The sequence below is a fragment of the Pelophylax lessonae genome, assembly GCF_965119305.1.
Source record: "Pelophylax lessonae genome assembly, chromosome: 10".
Taxonomy (NCBI): Eukaryota; Metazoa; Chordata; class Amphibia; order Anura; family Ranidae; genus Pelophylax; species Pelophylax lessonae.
This window is the reverse complement of record NC_138777.1, coordinates 127,414,997-127,434,424: the sequence shown is the minus strand read 5'-3', so window position 1 is coordinate 127,434,424 and position 19,428 is coordinate 127,414,997. Positions and strand designations below refer to the sequence as shown.

General features: G+C 45.3%; 1 protein-coding gene across 2 annotated transcripts in view; it reads right to left on the bottom strand.

The window, feature by feature from the left end:
* LTBP3 (latent transforming growth factor beta binding protein 3) overlaps positions 1–13,363 on the bottom strand; it is a 1,036,617-nt gene extending 1,023,254 nt beyond the window's left edge. For both annotated transcript variants that reach the window (XM_082271069.1, XM_082271070.1), the window contains exon 1: positions 12,834–13,363. In XM_082271069.1, coding sequence (XP_082127195.1) covers positions 12,834–13,077 — 244 coding nt within the window. In that variant the 5' untranslated portion in view covers positions 13,078–13,363. The remainder of the gene's footprint in view (positions 1–12,833) is intronic.
* Positions 13,364–19,428: the final 6,065 nt, after the last annotated feature.

Sequence of the window (19,428 nt, the reverse complement as noted above, 5' to 3'; positions counted from 1 at the left end):
ATATATATATATATATATATATATACTGTATATATATATATATATATATATATATATATATATATATGTGCACTCATGTGCATTTGTTTGTAAAGCCATATCTACAGTAAGCTACCTATGCACCAATATTAAATCCTCTTCATTATACCTACACTTTTTCTCCCTTTACCAGATTGCGAGTCATACTTGCGCTTCCCCCTACTGGCATGTACACCTGCAGGTCTTGTCGGACCTCATCTAGGGTGACAACTTTTTCCTCCCCTCTGGCAACTGGATATAGAAAGTATATTAATCAGCGCTCACAAGGGGTGCTACTCTCTGTTGTGGCTGCTGATAGGTGCTTACAGTCAGGTGGAAGTCAATCAAAACACTGGCACATCAAAAGGCTGCAAGCTGGAGGAGCCTTAGAGGGGATGGAGTAAAAGGTTCAAGTGCCTGTAGTGTATGCTGTTGGGCTGACCTCGGTACAGAGGGGGGAGGGGTGGGGATGTAAAAATCCACTGGTCCAGGTGGATGGGGGGAGTAGGGCTGGGCGGCACTCTGGGCTGCTATACGGGTGAGCGAAGTGGCTCAATGTGTACCATAAAAGAAGAGGGGAGAAGCGCCACTGGAGTGCAATAAAAATAGTTTTATTAAGAACAAGCAGGATATGGTGACTCACATCTGGGTTCGAATCTGAACAATCACTGTGGTGCCCTCCGTGGAGTAGTCAGGTAGCTGGTTGCCTTCTCTGGGTCCGGTGCGGTCCGATCGTCCGGGAGAGGTCCGGGGGTTGTCTCAGGCGACTTCCGGGTCGGGACAGCGGAGGAGCTGCAGAGAGCTGTTGTGGCGGCGGCCGGCAGCGTCTGACGTCACAGGCAGTCTGGGCTTAGTGGGCATATCCGGGCATCACTACATGTTTCGGAGCATGCGCAACATGCCGCTGTCGGGCATGCGCACTCCTTTGTCAAGTGTCCCTACCAGCTACCTGACTACTCCACGGAGGGCACCACAGTAATTGTTCAGATTCGAACCCAGATGTGAGTCACCATATCCTGCTTGTTCTTAATAAAACTCTTTTTATTGCACTCCAGTGGCGCTTCTCCCCTCTTCTTCTCTGGCAACTGGATAGCCATCACTGATTGCTTTTAATTCTTTTGGCTGATGTATGTAAGCTTTATTTTGCTGTCAACATGCAAGTGAAATGTTTACCTTCCATAAACTAAAAACGCAATTTTCTATGTGATCAACATGATGTTTATAATCCTCCTGCTTTATTCTTAGAAGTGTTCTGTTCTACTAATGTATACACCCCTGAGGAAAGAATGAATTTCTGAAATGCGTTGGATGTCCTTCTGCATGCCACAGGTGTCCTCATCGTGGCGGCCTCTGTAATATTTAGGACGGTATACATTACTGTGACTTGCACTATGTTGGCTTTACCCTACACCAGCCTTAACCTGCTTTTTAATGTTTTGTTGTCAATAAAATTTCTCTGTTTGAAAACCCATACTTTACTGTGATGAGTGTACTCCAGGCCTTTATAGTCCCTATAGGGGGTTGCTCTTCTTTTTTCCATTTTTTTGGGGATGTTGGCCTAATCATATTATCGACTTTAACCTCTCCTCCAATATGAAGTTCAATTTTAATCTAATTTCATGTAAGATTTGTTGTAAGAAGTGGTTCAAATGGACACACTGGATTAAAGTGAAAATGAAGTCCAATATGGTTGAAGAAGATTTTGTGAAGATACCAATTGAGGATGTAAAGAGTTGAGGGACAGCATAACGCTGTCAACTTGATTAGAACAAAGAGGTAAGTTTGCTATATTGTGCAAGTATTGCATACAAGACCTTAGTTCTCTTTATATCTGACCCTTTGTTTAAAAAAATACCCTTCAAAAAGGACTCCAAATATTTACTTCTGGCAGGTAATGAGCTCTTACTTCACTCTCCTCTTACTTGAAAATGTGCTGGAAAAGAAGATTCTGCTGGAGGCCGTAGCCCTTGAAGACAGCAAAGTGAGTACTCACTGCCTGCCGCAGAGTTAAGTATTACATTTTCTTCTGCATGCTGTTTTTATTTGAAATTTTTTTTTAAAACACAGGGTTTTTTAATTTTTAAAAGTGGTTAAACGTTTTAAAAATATAATAGTGTGTCGATTTATGTTTTTATCTGACTGCCAGTTAACAGTCTAGAAATGCACTTGTTTTAATTCAACAGTTAAAACCAATAGACAGAAATTCTTCAACCTATATATATGTAATTTAATAGTAATGTGACCAAGATTAATTACATATTTTTAAATGCAGCATAGCAAAATTCTTCCCTTTCTAAGCAGGGCAGACATTGTTTGTATTGTCATTGATGCAAAAAAAATCTACAAAATTCCAACACCTAGGGAGGGGGAAATTCCTACTCCTTTTAATCTACCCTTCCTTATAAGAACCAAATCTATTCTGTCTACTTCTTTAAAAGCATTGTGAGAAATCATCTGTGTATCTCTTTAATGTACTAATAGCAATTTGAAATGTTAATAACACGCCAACCATGTGTGAAGTTGCACTGCTTTCAGCAGAGTGATAGTAAAAAATGGATTTTTGTAAAATCTTACCGTAAAATCCTTTTCTCTTAGCTCATCGACAGACGTAGTCCTCGGTGATACACCACCTTCGGGTTATGTTACCTCCGCAGGAGCAGGACTAGACAGGAAATTAAAAAGCTCTGGCCACACCCTAGGGGCAGTCCCAGAGGGTATATCCTCTCTCTCTCTGCCTCAGCAAATCAGTTATGTGAAAAAGCAGTGCTTAGAGAATTTAACCCAACCCAACTCCAAAACAGAGGGGCGGGGACTACGTCTGTCGATGAGCTAAGAGAAAAGGATTTTACGGTAAGATTTTACAAAAATCCATTTTTCTCTAGCGCTCATCGACAGACGTAGTCCTCGGTGATACACCACCTTCGGGACGTCCCAGAGCAGTATCACAACTGAGGGGTGGGAAAATGGAAATCAAATCCCAATCTAGAAGGCCCAACCGGTGCCAACTAGAAGTTTACAATGCTCATCCTTAATGATGAGACTCAACAAAAAAAATTTTTCAAACAGAAAAAAACCCTCGAGGTAGACCACCGGTCTCCTCAAATTGCGGCCTGCAAAACCTTGCGGCCAAATGAGGCATCCGCCGATGCCGTCACATCAATTTTATAGAATTTAGTAAAGGTATGTACCGACGACCAAGTGGCCGCCTTACATACCTGGACCACTGACGCCTGATGGCGAAAGGCCCAGGAAGTACTGAGCGCTCGAGTGGAGTGCGCCCTAACAGGGAACGGAGGACTCTGACCCTTAATAGAATAAGCCTGTACCACCGTTTGTCTAATCCATTTGGCAATGGTCGCGGCAGATGCAGGCAAACCCTTTCTGGGCCCATCCGTGATCACAAAAAGTGAATCCGTCTTACGGAATGATTCCGTAGCTTTCAGGTATACCCTGATTGCCCGAACCACATCCAAGGAATGCAACGCATGTTCCCGATGATGCTTGGGCTGAGGACACAAGGAAGGTAGTACAATATCTTCATTCAGATGAAAATCTGAAACCACCTTAGGAAGAAAAGATGGCTTAGGATGAAGTACTACCTTATCCCTATGAATCACTAGGTATGGGGACTGGCATGATAATGCAGCCAGTTCTGACACCCTGCGAGCAGAAGTAATAGCCACCAAGAAGACCACCTTCTGGGATAAAGTAAGCAAGGGAATCTCCCTGATGTTTTCAAAGGGAGGTTTCTGTAGAACCGACAAAACCAAATTAAGATCCCAGGGCGGTAAGGGCGCGCGGACTGGAGGAGCCAGGTGCCGCACCCCCTGGATGAAATTCCGCACCAAGGATTTGGTAGCTAAAGGTTTCTGAAAGAAGATTGCTAATGCTGAAACTTGACCCTTGATGGTGCTCAAGGCTAGCTTCTGCTCAACCCCTTGTTGCAAAAAGGCCAATATTCGAGACACCGAATAGGTACGTGGAGGAAATCCTAAAGATTCGCACCACGCAATATAAGTCTTCCATGTGTGATAATAGACTTTGCTGGAAGTCGCTTTCCTTGCTTTAATAAGGGTAGGAATGACAGAAGTAGACAAACCTCTGTCCTTCAGTACTTGGGTCTCAATGGCCAGGCCATTAAAACCAGCGACTGTAAAGCACGAAGGTAAATAGGTCCTTGAGACTACAGACACTCCCTGAGACGAAGTTCCCACGGAACGTCTGCGACTAACCTGTCCAAGTCGGCCAGGCCGGCTTGAAGAGGCCAGCCTAGAATTTCTAGGACCACTGGCGCTGATTGGATCTGAACCAGGCGTCCCTAGAGGTATCTGGCCCCGACCATCCGGGAAAGTCTGGTCGTTTTCTGTTCCCACACATTTATCAGATACCTGATAGTTATCAGGCAAGGTGATCTTTTCTGGTTGAACCTCAGGGACCGAAGTCACCCGACTAGAGGCTACTTGGCCTATCTGGTCAATCAGATCCGATTCCTGTGAGGTATCGGGACTAATCTTAGGAAAAGGTAAAGGAAAAGATCTATACAGGGAACGGTAACTACCGCTTCCTGTACTTAAATGTTGGAAGGGAAGAATCGCACCGGTAGTAGTGGTTGATGCTCGATCTAATGTCCTGAATACCGGTGAAAACGTCCCCCCACCCTGAAATTGGGTGGGGGCGCACCTTCAGGCTGTGTACTCCTTTACTTCGGGTTTGGCTGGGTTGGTCCTCTGCTTGTCCGACCAGCCCTTCTTGAACCCTCCTGGAGGAGTCTTGCCTTTCCCGGAAGTACCAGCCGGGCGTCCTTTATGGGCGGTAAAGAAAGGTCCTCGCTTGTTGCGAGGTTCCTTAGCTTTTGCAGCCTGTGGTAAAAAAGTACTCTTGCCCCCGGTGGCATCCTTAATGATTTCATCTAGGTTGGCTCCAAATAGACGATTCCCCTGGAAAGGGAGATTGGTCAAAGTCTTTTTGGAACCTAGGTCAGCTGACCAGCATTTTAACCACAGCACACGTCTGAGGATCACTGCTAACTTAGATGCATGCCCTAACAAGGGAGTAGTGTCCAAGGCTGCGTCACAGATAAACCGTAGCCCTTGTATGATCTGTTCTATCAAATCAGATGTCTCCTGGGGAATATCTTTTCCCCTAAGATCTTGGCGTACCATCTTCGCCCATTCTGTAAGTGTCTGGGAAACTAGACCAATAACAATTACTGGTCTAAATGCTGACCCTATCAGAGAAAAGATAGTGCGGGACTCCGCTTCTATCTTTCGATCCACCGGATCCTTAAAGGACGAAGTGTCCTCCACTGGAATAACCGTGGCTTTATTCAGCCTGGAAATAGGCGGATCCACGACTGGTGGTACCGTCCATTTCTTAATGATGGATTCCTCAAACGGATAGCGTCTAGCAATACGCTTGGAAATAGTAAAGGTACGTTTAGAATGTTCCCATTCTCCTTTAATCTGATTTCCAAAACATTTAGGTACAGAAAAAGCCTTCGCCGTCTTGATGGGCTTATTAGTCCCAAAAGGCCTCTCTGTTTCAGTTGCCTCTGCCGGTAAAGCCTCAAGTTTTAAGGTTTCTTGCACTGCCACAACTAGTGCGTCCACCAATGCTTCTTCCTGAATTATAGCAGGAGAAGAAGCGTCCTCCTCACTGTCTGAGGGGGCTTTACCTGGGATAGCAGCCCTTGCAGAGGAACCTGCAACTGCAGTGACCATCTCTGAATCAGAGTCAGAGGTGTCAGATAGTATAGGGGTAGGCGGGGGTCGCTTCCTTGACCCCCGTCCCTGACAGGCCGCCTCCACCCGAGCCACCATAGACTCCAAAATTGCTGTAAATGACTCTATACTCTGTACACCGGCGGGTCCCGAGGCCCCCTCGAGGGAAACAGGTGGGGGAATCTGTGTGGCAGGGTCCATAATAACTCCAGTTACTTCCTGGATGATATAATTCAAAGTAAAGAAAAACTTTTTTTTTTTTTTTGACCCTCAGCGCCACAAAAAAACCCCTTAGTGTTACCTGCTAGGGATCCCTATCGATCGAGAGAGAGAGAGATAGACCCCCAGGCTCACCACTTGATGTTCAGAGTTGAACTGCAACAGCTTACAGCGCTGTCTTAGACAAACAGGAAGTCTTTTGGCTGGCTGCCCAGGAAGAAAGGAGGCGGCTCCGCCCCTCTGTACGCCTTCCGGCGCCTCCCCCAAGCTCCACGAGGTGTAGAATCACCTAAAACATGGCCGCCCCCATGCTGGAGACACGAGGCTACGCCAAAATGGCGGCTCGTGCGATCCAGCAAAAAAAATGGCGGCGGCCTGTGCTGACTAGCGGTGTGCTGCAGGCACACAACACTCTCTCTGCATGGGGATATGGCGTGTTTGGCGGTACCGGCCCTGGCGGACCGCATGGCCGTTCGGGAGGCCTGCTATTAGCTGGAGATCTGACTTGGAAGGCAGTCTACATGTCCATGGCTTCTGACTGGTAGGTAGCTTATACTTAACCCATAAGATTCCCAGAATGCCACAGATTACATCTTTAAAACATGTATACAATAGATTGTTAGCTCCCAAACCAAGCCTCCTGGCTTTTGCACACATAAAATCACACTCAAAGTAGGAGGATTTGTGACATGTTATAGGATAGAAAGAAACTCTTTCTTACCATACAGAGAGGGGCCCGCGTTCACCACAAAACCCGTCAGGGAAAACAGGGGGAACATACTACTCACCATACCGGAACCAGGCGGGCACCAACTCCTGACAGTACCCCTCTCCACCGGGGCGGGAGGGCTGTCGACCGATACAGACGCCGTGACTCATGGTCTTTGGCGTTTCAGCGAGACGTTTAACTCGCGGGTTCAGTCCTTTAATGGGACTTTGTCGCGGCCGACTCAGCGCGGAGCTATGGCCTGCACGCGCTCGTAGGCTGAACTGGGGTGACCACCGGATCTCAACATCCAGCCCGTCGCCCAGTTCAGCTTTCTTGCTTGAAGATCTCACAGGAACACTGGAGAAAAAAAGCTGTCCAAAAATCCTTTTAGAAAAAAATTTCTTGCCAGGACCTAAGATCCCAGCCAGGTATCTAGGTCCTTACTCCTAACTAGACAGAAAATAACTGATTTGCTGAGGCAGAGAGAGAGAGGATATACCCTCTGGGACTGCCCCTAGGGTGTGGCCAGAGCTTTTTAATTTCCTGTCTAGTCCTGCTCCTGCGGAGGTAACATAACCCGAAGGTGGTGTATCACCGAGGACTACGTCTGTCGATGAGCGCTAGAGAAATATAGTTTTACTCGGTGGTTTATCACCCTGTGGCTGGTGGTAAGGTAGTTATATTTAAAGTGGGAGTAAACTCCCTTGGTTTATTTTTACCTATGGGTAAACCCATAATAAGGCTTAACCAAAATTAAGTTGTGCCAAAATTGTCACCAAATAGTAAAAAAAGAATAATTTCTCATGGACAGATGTACTATAAAATGTTCACATATACATTATACTGTACATATTATTATTATATTAATTAAAAAGTGTTGCACTATCAATAAAAAATGCATACATTCATAAAAATCAACCAATCAAGTAAAACATTCATATATACCAAAAACTTTAACCACTTTAGGACCGGAAGGATTTGCCCCCTTCCTGACCAGGCCCTATTTTGGGATTCAGGACTGCATTACTTTAACGGACAATTGCGCGGTCGTGTGATGCTGTACCCAAATAAAATATCCTTTTTTCCCCCCACAAATAGAGCTTTCTTTTGGTGGTATTTGATCACCTGTGCGATTTTTATTTTTTGCGCTATAAACGAAAAAGAGCGACAATTTTGAAAAAAAAAAAAAAACAATATTTTTCACATTCTGCTATATGACATTCTCAAAAAAAAAAAATTAAAAATCTAATTTTTTTAACATTCTAGGTCAATATGTTTTCTGCTACATATTTTTGGTAAAAAAAATCGCAATAAGATTGGTTTGCGCAAAAGTTATCGCGTCTACTAACTTCGGGAAAGATTTATGTAATTTATATTGTTTTTTTTTTTTTTTTTTTACTAGTTACTAGTAATGGTTACAATCTGCAATTTTTTGTGGGACTGCGACATTGCGGCGGACAGATCGGACCCCTGACTGACATTGTTGACACTTTTGGGGGGACCAGTGACATTACTACAGTAATCAGTACTATAAATATGCACTGTTACTGTAATAATGACACTGGTAGGGAAGGGGTTAACATTATGGATGATCAAGGGGTTAAATGTGAGCCTAGGGGAGTGATTCTAACTGTGGGGGGGTGTGGCTTCTGAAATGACCATAGAGACATGTGATCCTATATAGAAGGATCAAATGGGCTCTATGATCATTCCAGGAAGAAGAACAGTCAGCTGTGTTTGCAACAGCTGACCGTTCTTCTCTCTCAGTGGGGAACGATCGCGGGTGTCAGGGGGCAATCGGTGCCGCCTGCTGCTGCATCGGCTTCCCCCCTAGCCTCGTGTACACGAGCGACGTACACCTACGGCGATTTGCCTGGGAGCATCTGCCTGCCGCCATATAACTGCGGTGGGCGTTCGGCAGCCAGTTAAATAAGAATGTGTTAAAAAAATAGAAGTAAAACCATAAGTCATCCAGGAAAGTCAATTAGAAAAAAAAGTAGAAATGTGCTCTTATGCAAAAAGTTAATTTTTACTTGTGTATCAACAAAAGTCCATATTTCAGTGTGGATAACAAAATCTTCACACCCAAAAGTGCACACCCAACCCCTTAAGCTGCTTACCAGATACCCTGACCCCAAGATGGGAGTCTGGCTGCATTTTATCCCAGTATCACCATGGGATAGATGAATATCAGGAGCCAAGATTCCAGGATGGCTTATCATACAACCAGTATGTTCAACAGTGGGCTCAGCAAAAGGAAGAGACAAAGACACCATTTAGGAGATATTTAGATGTGAAGCTGCTGGTGACGTCACTGACGCATGCCCTCTGAAGAATTAGCATGCCCTCTGAAGAATTAGCATACCCATGGCATTCAGAGTCCTGTGCGGCTTGTCCAATCAAAGCCCGCCAACCAAGAAGAAAGACCGGAATATAGAAGTCCTGTTAGCAGTCACAGCGTGCCGCTCAGGGCCGTCTTTAATATGGATTGGACCCTGGGCAAACATTTTCTTGGGCCCCCCCCCACCCATGCAATTTAGCTCTCCACCCCAAAATCTCAAAAAACATACACACACATAGAATTATCAAAAAAAACAAAAAAAAACTTTAATAATGTAAACATAAAGAACTAGTCCACAAGCAAGTCAAGTCCTTAGCTAGATCTGTATGTAACAGTACTCGCCAACTTTACACATCACAGTACCCCTTATCACATTACAACACCTCATTACATTGCAGCCATTTTCACATCAATGTGTATACTAGTGCGGTATGACTAAGGCTTCTTTCACACGGCCACTCCGTGTGAAAGCTCCGCTGCGGGACTTTTTTCTTTTTTTTTTCACGGAGCGGATGACATTTGTGTCATCCGCTCCGTATGCCCGCATATCATCCCATCCGTTTGCGGATGATATGCGGACATAATGTAAGTATATGGCACTGCGGATGTCAGCGGATGACACCGCTGACATCCGATTTTCCTTCCTTTCCGTTTTTTGAACGGATGAAAAAATAGGGTTCTGTTCCGTTCCAAAAAACGGAACAGAACTGAAAGGAGGAAAATCGGATGACAGCGGATGGTATTCCGCTGACATCCGCAATGCCATTGACTTACATTATGTCCGCAAATCATCCGCAAAAAAATAGGATGATTTGCGGACAAGCGGAGCGGCCGTGTGAAAGAGCCCTTAAACCTGAAGGGGGACCATTTTTTTTTTTTTGTAAATTACTTTACTACTGCTTTAGGCTTGATTTACATGTATGCGGGTTGGTGGCCCACATTTTAGAAGGGCACAACATCCTATTCATTTGAATGCCTGCATTTCCCATAGAAAAAAGGTGCATGCAGCATTTTAAAAATTTCAGTGGCCTTTAAATCCACCGTGCTTTTGCACCATGCGACTTACCTGCAGTTCCTGCACTGGCAAGCTTGCTGCATTTTTAGGTATGTGGGCCATGCATTTAAAAACAGTGCATTTGCATGACACAGTTAACGCAAATGCACTCTGTTTTTAAATGCATGGCACACATACCTAAAAATGCAGCAAGCTTGCCAGTGAAGGAACTGCAGGTAAGTTGCATGGTGCATGATGCCACTGAAATTTTAAAATGCTGCATGCACCTTTTTTTCTGCTGGAAACGCATAGCAGCCCATTCAAATGAATAGGATGTTGTGCCTTTGAAAATGTGGGCCCCCAACCTGCATACATGTGAATCAGGCCTAAAGTAGGCCCATCAAGCAGTGTCTGGTCTGGTGGTGGCCCCTTTCACACATGGAGTCCTCTGGACGGACTCTGTTTATCTCAGCGGGGGATCGATCCGCCGATCCCCCGCTGAGCAGGCGGATGACAGCTGTTCTCTGCGCTCTGTGTGAAGACACAGCTCTCAGATCCCATACATCTCTAAGGGGAAATCGAATGGGAACGGACCGTCGCTCCGTTCCCATCCGATCCCATCCGGTCCGATCCGCTGGACGGATGGAAAATAGGGTTTCCATCCGTCTAGATTTGACGGATCGGATCGGATGTCAGCGGACATGTCTCCGCTGACATCCAATGCCCCAAAGAGATGAATGGGGGGACCGTTCAGATCTGCCAAAAAAACGGACAGGCGGATCTGAGTGGTCCGCCTGTGTGAAAGGGGCCTTATAAATAAATCTTTCTGGACATGGTCAGGATTTACTAACTAACTGTATCAACTATGGTCAGGGCATCAGTTGCAGTTACACAGATACAAAGTGGGTGGGGTGGGGGGTGTTAAACATGACAGCATTTAATACACTCTGTATTAAATGCTGTCATGTTTAACCCACCCCCCCCCCTCCTCCACTTTGTATCTGTGCAACTGCAACTGATGCACTGACCACAGTTGATATTGGGATATCACTACTACCTATGGGGAGCCTAGAGAGGAGAAAGACCTACCTGGTCTGGTCCTGGCCAGCCCCGCTGTGATCATTGATCAGTGGCTGCCTGCCTGTAAGTTGTTGTAGCTGCAGGAGCACTCTGCTGTCGGCTCCACTGTGCAGTCCTGCCGTCTACTACCCTGAGGCCCTCCGTCATATGACACACCAAGGGGCGGGGCTATGGCGTCAGTTGAGCTCAAGGCCCCGCCCACTCCTCTCTGCTCGCTCGGTCATGATAGCAATGTGCGCGGCCGCTGCGCCGATGCCAGATCCGGCCGGATGCCGGCTTCTTCGCACAGAAAGTAACTCACTGACAGTCTGAGACTGTCTAGACGCAGCGCCGCGGTCCGCGGACCAGAAGTTCCGAACAGTAAATTTATATTACAGCGGTCAGCGCCGATTTGTGGCTTAAGGGGCAGCTCTGCTTTGGGCCCCTAAGGATTGACAGGACCCTGGGCAGCTGCCCCTTTTGCCCTGCGGTAGAGATGGCCCTGGCGCCGCTGGAGGGCTTTGTTTCAAGGTAAGTTTCACATAATGTGCTAGTGTGCTATCAGATATATCAGTCTGGATGTCACACCACTTCCTCAAACTCAGTCTATCCAAAACCGAACTTCTAATTTTTCCTCCACCACATGCCCCTTCCCCCGATTTCTCTGTCAATATTCATGGCACAACTATCAGCCCATCCCCGCATGCCAAGGTCCATGGTGTTGTCCTGGACTCTGAACTCTCCTTCAAGCCCCACATCAAATCACTGTCCAAATCTTGCCGCCTCAACCTCCACAACATCTCCAAAATACGCCCCCTTCTAACCAAAGACACAACAAAGCTCCCAGTTCACTCCCTGGTCATCTCGCGCCTCGACTACTGCAATTCCCTTCTCATTGGCTTACCTCTACACAGGCTATCCCCCCTTGAATTTATCAAGAACGCTGCTGCCAGACCCATCCACCTTACCAATCCCTCAGTGTCCGCTACTCCTCTCTGTCAAGCCCTTCACTGGTTTCCGCTCACCCAATGAATTAAATTCAAAATACTAACAACATCATACAAAGCCATCCACAACTTAGCCCCCAGCTACATCACTAGCCTAGTCTCAAAATACCAACCTAATCGCTCTCTTCGTTCCTCTCAAAACCTCCTGCTCTCTAGCTCCCTTTTCACCTCCTCCCATGCTCGCCTCCAGGACTTTTCCAGAGCCTCTCCAATCCTATGGAACTCCATACCCTTATCTGTCAGAGTATCTCCTACTCTATTAGCTTTTAGACGATCCCTGAAAACCCTCCTTTTCAGAGAAGCCTATTCTACCCACACCTAACAACTATACTTTCATTTTTTCCATCAGCTCATCCCCCACAGTTATTGCCTTTTGTTTCCCTTCTAGATTGTAAGCTCTAACGAGCAGGGCCGTCCAATTCCTCCTGTATTTAATTGTATTGTAACTGCATTGTCTTCCCTCATATTGTAAAGCGGTGCGCAAACTGTTGGCGCCATATAAATCCTGTATAATAATAATAATAGTGTGCGATGCAGGTTTAAAATAAAAAAAAGCTGGATGTTTACTACCGCTTTAATTGTATTGTAACGGCACTTGTCTGCCCACATGTTGCAAAGCACTGTAGGCACTATATAAATCCTGTATAATAATAATAATAATTATTTGTGCCTGTGTCAGCCTCCTGAGAATGTACCACAATTCTTCACTGTCTGCTAGAGAAATTCATCTACGTGCCAACTGTCTAGGTCTTAAGGAAAAACTCACCCACTCGAAATCCGGATCCTGTGAGTGTGTCTGTTGAGCCTCCATTCTCAGCAATAAGTGTCATGTTGCTCCCTGGCTTGCAAACATTATGACAATAGCCTTTGTGACATGTCCTTTTACACACCACAGGGGCAAAGACCACCTTGAAGCTCTCACGTGTGGCTGATGAAGAAAGATGGGAGAAAAATGTCCCCATATAGAGGACAGAGAGAAGAAAAGCAATACAGCAGCGAACAAAAGTCATGCTGATCTCATACGATCCCTAACCTCTGTGTGTGAGAATATGTATATAGGTATGCTTTTTTTTTTATAGCGTGTGGTCTGGAATCACTAGTTGTCATTGCATGTGTACAGCATGATCTTGGGATGCTGTGTAAAAAAATGTCCACAATAATAACCAAGATTCTAGAAGCTGTTTTCTTCTACTACAAGCAGCTACACCTTGTGTGTCAACTTAGAAATGTAGAATAAAGCATACCATATCACAATATAAGATTGTGTACAATTTTTCTGACTGCTGAATGGAAATGTCTATGTTAAGTGAAGATATTTTAGTAAATGTTTTACCTATATACCTGTATTGATCTGTCCTCCGCTGCTGCATGCATGTGTGTGCCTGTTCTTGAGCTCATGTCTGGCTTTGCATGTTGAAAGGATGTATCAGCTGAGGTTAAGACGCACTGAAAGAGAACAAACTAGAAAAGTATGTGTTAAAAAACAAATACCGATAGGATAAAAGGAGATGCTAGAAGCTCAAGGCATCAGAAAGGGAAGGAATTAGAACAGGAAGCAGAAACAAATAGTGTTAGACCGACACTGACAGTCGCTGTAGTTGGACGCGAGCGAAAGCTTTGGGAAAAAAGTTTTCCGGATGAGAGTAATGTCTTGGAAAGAAACAGGGAGTGAGAAAACAGGAAGACGGAGGAGGGGGAGTGAGGGAGTGAGAGAGGCAGGCAGGGGAGGAGAAACAGACAGAGAAAGGGGGGAGTAGACTGGAAAAAAAAAGGGAAAGAACAAAAAAACTTCTACACCCAGCTAAATGACTGGAAAGATGAAAAAAAAAAAAAAAAAACACACTGAAAACAAAAAGGGAAGAAAGCAGAGAGATAGAACTGAGACAAAACAGGAATACAGATGCAGACAGGAGTCACATGACCAGCAAAAGAAATGAACCTTAATCTGTGTAGAATAAACCCTGAGGAATACACAGGAGGAAGTATGTGAACTAAAGAGATAAAAGGGAATATTAATACAAGAATTTACTAACTGCTTCAGTATTTAGGTAAGAAGTGTATGGGAAATACAGTCCTCACACCAGACAAACCGGGGGAAAGCGGACTAACACTAACAGATGCCTTGTTGCTGATGTCATTCACTTTCTTTTTTTTTTTTTTCTTTTAGGGAATTTAACTGCGAATAGAGCAAATAGATTAGTGTGGTGGCAAAGACTGGGGCATGCGGTATAAAAGATTTTTTTTTTTTTTCAAAGAAATAAATGTCTAGATTGGGAATTTCCTAGCTAAATTGTCAGTTACATGTCTATACTTATCCCACTTGCTGTGGTGTGGTGGAAGATATTTAACTGGACTCCACAAGGTTTAGGTGAGATAATACAGTGGGTATGGAAAAAAATTAACCCCTTTAAAATAATCACACAGTGTTGCTTCACAGCCTGAAATGACAGACATAGTTTTTGTTTTATCCAACTGTATTTACTCAGTGCAACTTATAACATTTAAGTGAAAGAACACCAACATGTCAGAAAAAATATTAAAAATTCAAATCACCTGTTGGAAAAAAGATCACCCTCCTCCTCTTTAACCACTTAAGCCCCGGAAGATTTTACCGCCTTCCTGACCAGGGCCTATTTTGCGATTCAGCACTGCGTGACTTTAACGGACAATTGCGCGGTTCTGCGACGGTGTATCTAAACGTGCGTCCTTTTTTTTCAGAGCTTTCTATTGGTGGTATTTGATCACCTGTGCGATTTTTTGATCATGCGCTATAAACAAAAAAAAGAGCGTCAATTTTGCAAATATAACAATATTTTTCACATTTTTTTATATGAAATTCCCCAAAAAAAAATGTAAAAATCAAAATTTTTTAACATTTTAGGCCAATTTTTTTTTACCATATGTTTGGTAAAAAAAAAATCGCAAAAAGCGTATTTTGATTGGTTTGCGCAAAAGTTATTGCATTTACTAACAAAGGGAAAGATTTTTGTCATTTTTGTTGTTTATTTTAACGCGTAATGGCGGCGATCTGCAATTTTTTTTGCGGGACTGCGACATTGGGGCGAACCGATCGGACCCTTGACTGACATTTTTGACACTTTTGGGGTTACCAGTGACATTACTACAGTGATCAGTGCTATACATATGCACTGTTACTGTAAAAATGACACTGGCAGTGAAGGGGTTAACTTTTTTTTGAGAGGGAGGGGTTAAGTGTGTCCCTAGGGGCGTGTTTCTAACTGTGATTGGCTGTGGCTTGATGTGTAAGAACAGTGATCAACGGTCCTACAAAGTAGAACCGTTTGATCACCATTCTTACACAGGGGAGACTGACAGGCGGCTTTGTTTACACTAGCCGCCTGCCTTTCTCCCGCTGTCACGGACGATCGCGAGTGCCACACGCGGGGGGGTCCGTGACCGAGCGGCGTGCGCTCCCTCCCAAAACCCTTACAGGCTAGCGATGTAGCCCTACGTCGCTTTGCCTGTGAGGGGCTGACTGCCGACATAAATAGTCGTGCGGCAGTCGGCAAGTGGTTAAAGCAGTTGTAGTCTCAAAAAAAAAAAAAAACAAACCCTGCAAGACAAAGGCATAATGAGCTAGTATGCATCGCATACTAGCTCATTATGAAATACTTACCTTAGAACGAAGCCCCGACACGGTACAGGTAGGTCAGTGTAGGAATCAGGTAGGTTAGTGTAGTGGTCAGTGCAGGAATCAGGCTGGTCAGTAATATTGTAGTAAGGGACTCAGGGAGTGATAAAAGTCTGAAGTTTGGGGGTGGCGCAAATTACTTGCCTTGCTCCGGGCGCTGACAACCCATGCTACGCCACTGGTCGGTCCACCCCGGTTGCCACACATGGGGGGGTGTCAGGGAGCAGAATGCAGGGGACAGGGGCGGACTAAGCTGAAGCCCTAGCGCTGGCTCCGGCTCCGCCCCCACATAACTAGTACTGACCGGTTGCTAGAGCCGCCTAGCAACCAGTGCTCCCTCCCTGCCCAGCGTTGAAAGCAGAGGATTTAACTTCCTCCTCTGCGCACCGAGGGCGCTTCCTGGGGCCAAAAGCAGCTGCCCCTTAAGTTGAGCCCTTTCCGCCACTGTGGCATCTTGGAACAGCCCGGGACTCGGGAGGGGGTTGGAGAAGACCTCACCGCCGCCGTCCTGACCTGAGAAGCAGTGGGCACAGTATCCCCAGCAGGCCGCCACCTCCCAGTCAGAGCCTGCACTCCTTCCCCAACCTCCGCTGCCAGCTGTCACTGTCCTCAACAAGAAGGAAGACAGGCTGACCGAGGGCCAAGAGGACGAAGACGGCGGGAGGTGGATGCATCACACACACACCTACCCAGGGGGGCCCAGGAGGGACTGCAGGCAGAGCTAGGGGTCTCACCCACCCCCCTCTCTCTTACCCACCCCATCTTTCTCTTTCAACCTCCACTCACTTACCCACCCCCTCTCTCTCTCTTCCACCCCCCTCTATCTCTCTCACCCACCCCCCTCTCTTGCTATTCCAGCCCCCTCTCTCTCTCCCACCCCCTCTCTCACCCACCCACCCCCACTCTCTCTCACCCACCCCCTCTCTTACTCTCTCTCCAACCCACTCTCTCTCTCTCTTCCTCCCACCCCATCTCTCTCTTCCACCCCTCTCTCTCTCTTCCACCCCCTCTCTCTCTCTCTCTTCCACCCCTCTCTCTCACTCTGTCTTCCACCCCCTCTCTCTCACCCACCCCCTCTCTTGCTATTCCAGCCCCCTCTCTCTCTCCAACCCCCTCTCTCACCCACCCACTTTCTCTCACCCATCCCTCTCTTACTCTCTCTCCAACCCCCTATCTCTCTTCCTCCCACCCCCTCTCTCTCTTCCACCCCCTCTTTCTCTCTCTTCCACCCTGCTCTCTCTCTCTTCCACCCCTCTCTCTTCCACCCCCCTCTATCTCACCCACCCTACACTCTCTCTTCCACCTGCCACTCTCTCTCTTACCCACCCCTCCTCTCTCTCTCTTCCACCCCCTCTCTCTCCCCTCCCCCTTATCCCCTTCCCTCCCTCTCTCCCTCCCTCTCCCTCCCTCACTCCCTCCCTCATTCCCTCCCTCCCTCTCTCTCACCCTCCCTCCCTCTCTCTCACTCCCCCACTCCCTCTCTCTCACTCTCCCTCTCCCTCACTCTCCCTCTGACCCTCCCTCCCTCTCTCTCCCCCTCCCTCCCTCTCACCTTCCCCCTCTATCCCTCCCTCTCACCCTCCCTCCCTCTCTCTCACCCACCCCCCCCTCTCTCGCCCACCCTCTCTCTATTCCATCCCTCTCTCTCTCTCTCCCTCCCACCCCCTCTCTCTCTCTTCCATCCCCTCTTTCTCTCTTCCACCCCTCTCTCTCACCCACCACACACTCTCTCTTCCACCTGCCACTCTCTCTCTTCAGAAAAATAGTCCTAATGATTAGGGCTATCTACAGCGCTTGCTAACAGTATATATAAACAGTGAGTGGTGCAAATAGGCAAATATTAGAAGATAAAAATTGGAATAAATCCATATATCAAAAGTGCAAAAGAACATGGTTTGTGTAAACAGTGAGTAGTGCAAGTAGGCAAATATTCAAGATAAAAAAATTCATATATCAAAATTGCAAAGGAAATGTATACTTATGTGCAAATTGTGTGAATAATTAATGTGATGTTGATCCAATAATAATGTAAATTAAAATGGTACTAGAGCAATAGGAAATATTTTAACATCAAATGGGTGACATGAATAAATAGATTAAACAATAATGCTATTTTAAATAGAATAAATAATGCCAGTAATGGTTCAAGTTCATCAATATGTGATAGTTAAAAGTCCAAATTGAATTTTCTTCAATGCAAGGAAATTCTTCCAAATATATCACAAGGGCAAGTGCTCAGTGGTAAACTTCCTCCAATGTTTAGTGACTTTAAGATGCAGGTGCGGGTTCCTTTTCAGTGAATTTTTTTGTAAAGATGGGTGACTTACCAGATGTAATGGGTCTCATATACCATACGGTACTAAGACTAATCACGCTTTGTAGGCCCTCAGGCCCAAAGTAGGTCCCCTCGTGCTGCCTCTTGATTGTGTGTTGTATGGCTTTCTCCTCACCTTCCCTCGCATCAGCATACGACAAGATATAGAAAAAGAAAGATCTCCAATAGTGTAATATAGTCAAATAATTTTATTACCCATCCTCGGGTAATCATAAAGCAGGTAAAAGCAGGTAAAAGTGTTTTCCGTGACTTGTACAAAGCAATGCAGAGTGGCGAGCGGAGGTTTCCAGCTTGCGTTCCAAATCTCCGAGCTTACGTCACGCTGTGCGTTCCACGAACTGACGCGTTTCGTCACTTCCTGTGACGTTTTCACAGGTCACCTTTTACCTGCTTTTATGATTACCCAAGGATGGAGAATAAAATGATTTGACTGTATTACACTATTAGATAAAAAGAAAGGAAACTGAATGAGGCAGGGGGACTTTGAAGGTACAATAAAGTAAAGGTAACAGATCATAAAATCATTTAAATTTATTAAATCATTCATAGAAAAGAATACAGATATATAATAATACATCTAAAAATGAAGCATAGCTGAAACAATAAACTCTCATGCTACCACCAGAAACATGATGCCCAATGTGTGTAGGTCTTGCCCAACATGTTTCGCGGTATGTTGTCCGCTTCTTCAGGGGTCTTATCCTAACAGAGAGTTTGTTTCACAGTTATATAGAGAGCTTGTATTCATATCTATTAAACAAAAATACAGTCATAAATACAATAATATATATGAGAAAAAGGCTCAACTGCCAGCAAAGGGCCTCTAGCCGGATATAATTGTATATAGACACATACATAGCTTGATGGTGATCTTGGTGTCCACAATTGTTCCCAGATGACAGATTGATCCCAGAGACAAAATAAAGAGGGATGCCCCCAGTTGAGCCAGGACATATATCAAAAACCGCCTCCCAGGCGAGCATGGGAGTCCTAAGCAAATATATACAAAAATGAGGGGTTGCAAAGGTATTAAAGAATATTGCAGAATGATACAGTGGGATGAGTACATAATCACGCAAGACTGCGTGTAATGATTTATATCGAATAAAGATTTGCCATAAAAGGTTTATATGTGTATACAGTGCCTTGCGAAAGTATTCGGCCCCTCTTGAACTTTGCAACCTTTTGCCACATTTCAGGCTTCAAACATAAAGATATAAAATTGTAATTTTTTGTGAAGAATCAACAACACGTGGGACACAATCATGAAGTGGAATGAAATTTATTGGATATTTCAAACTTTTTTAACAAATAAAAAACTGAAAAATTGGGCGTGCAAAATTATTCAGCCCCCTTAAGTTAATACTTTGTAGC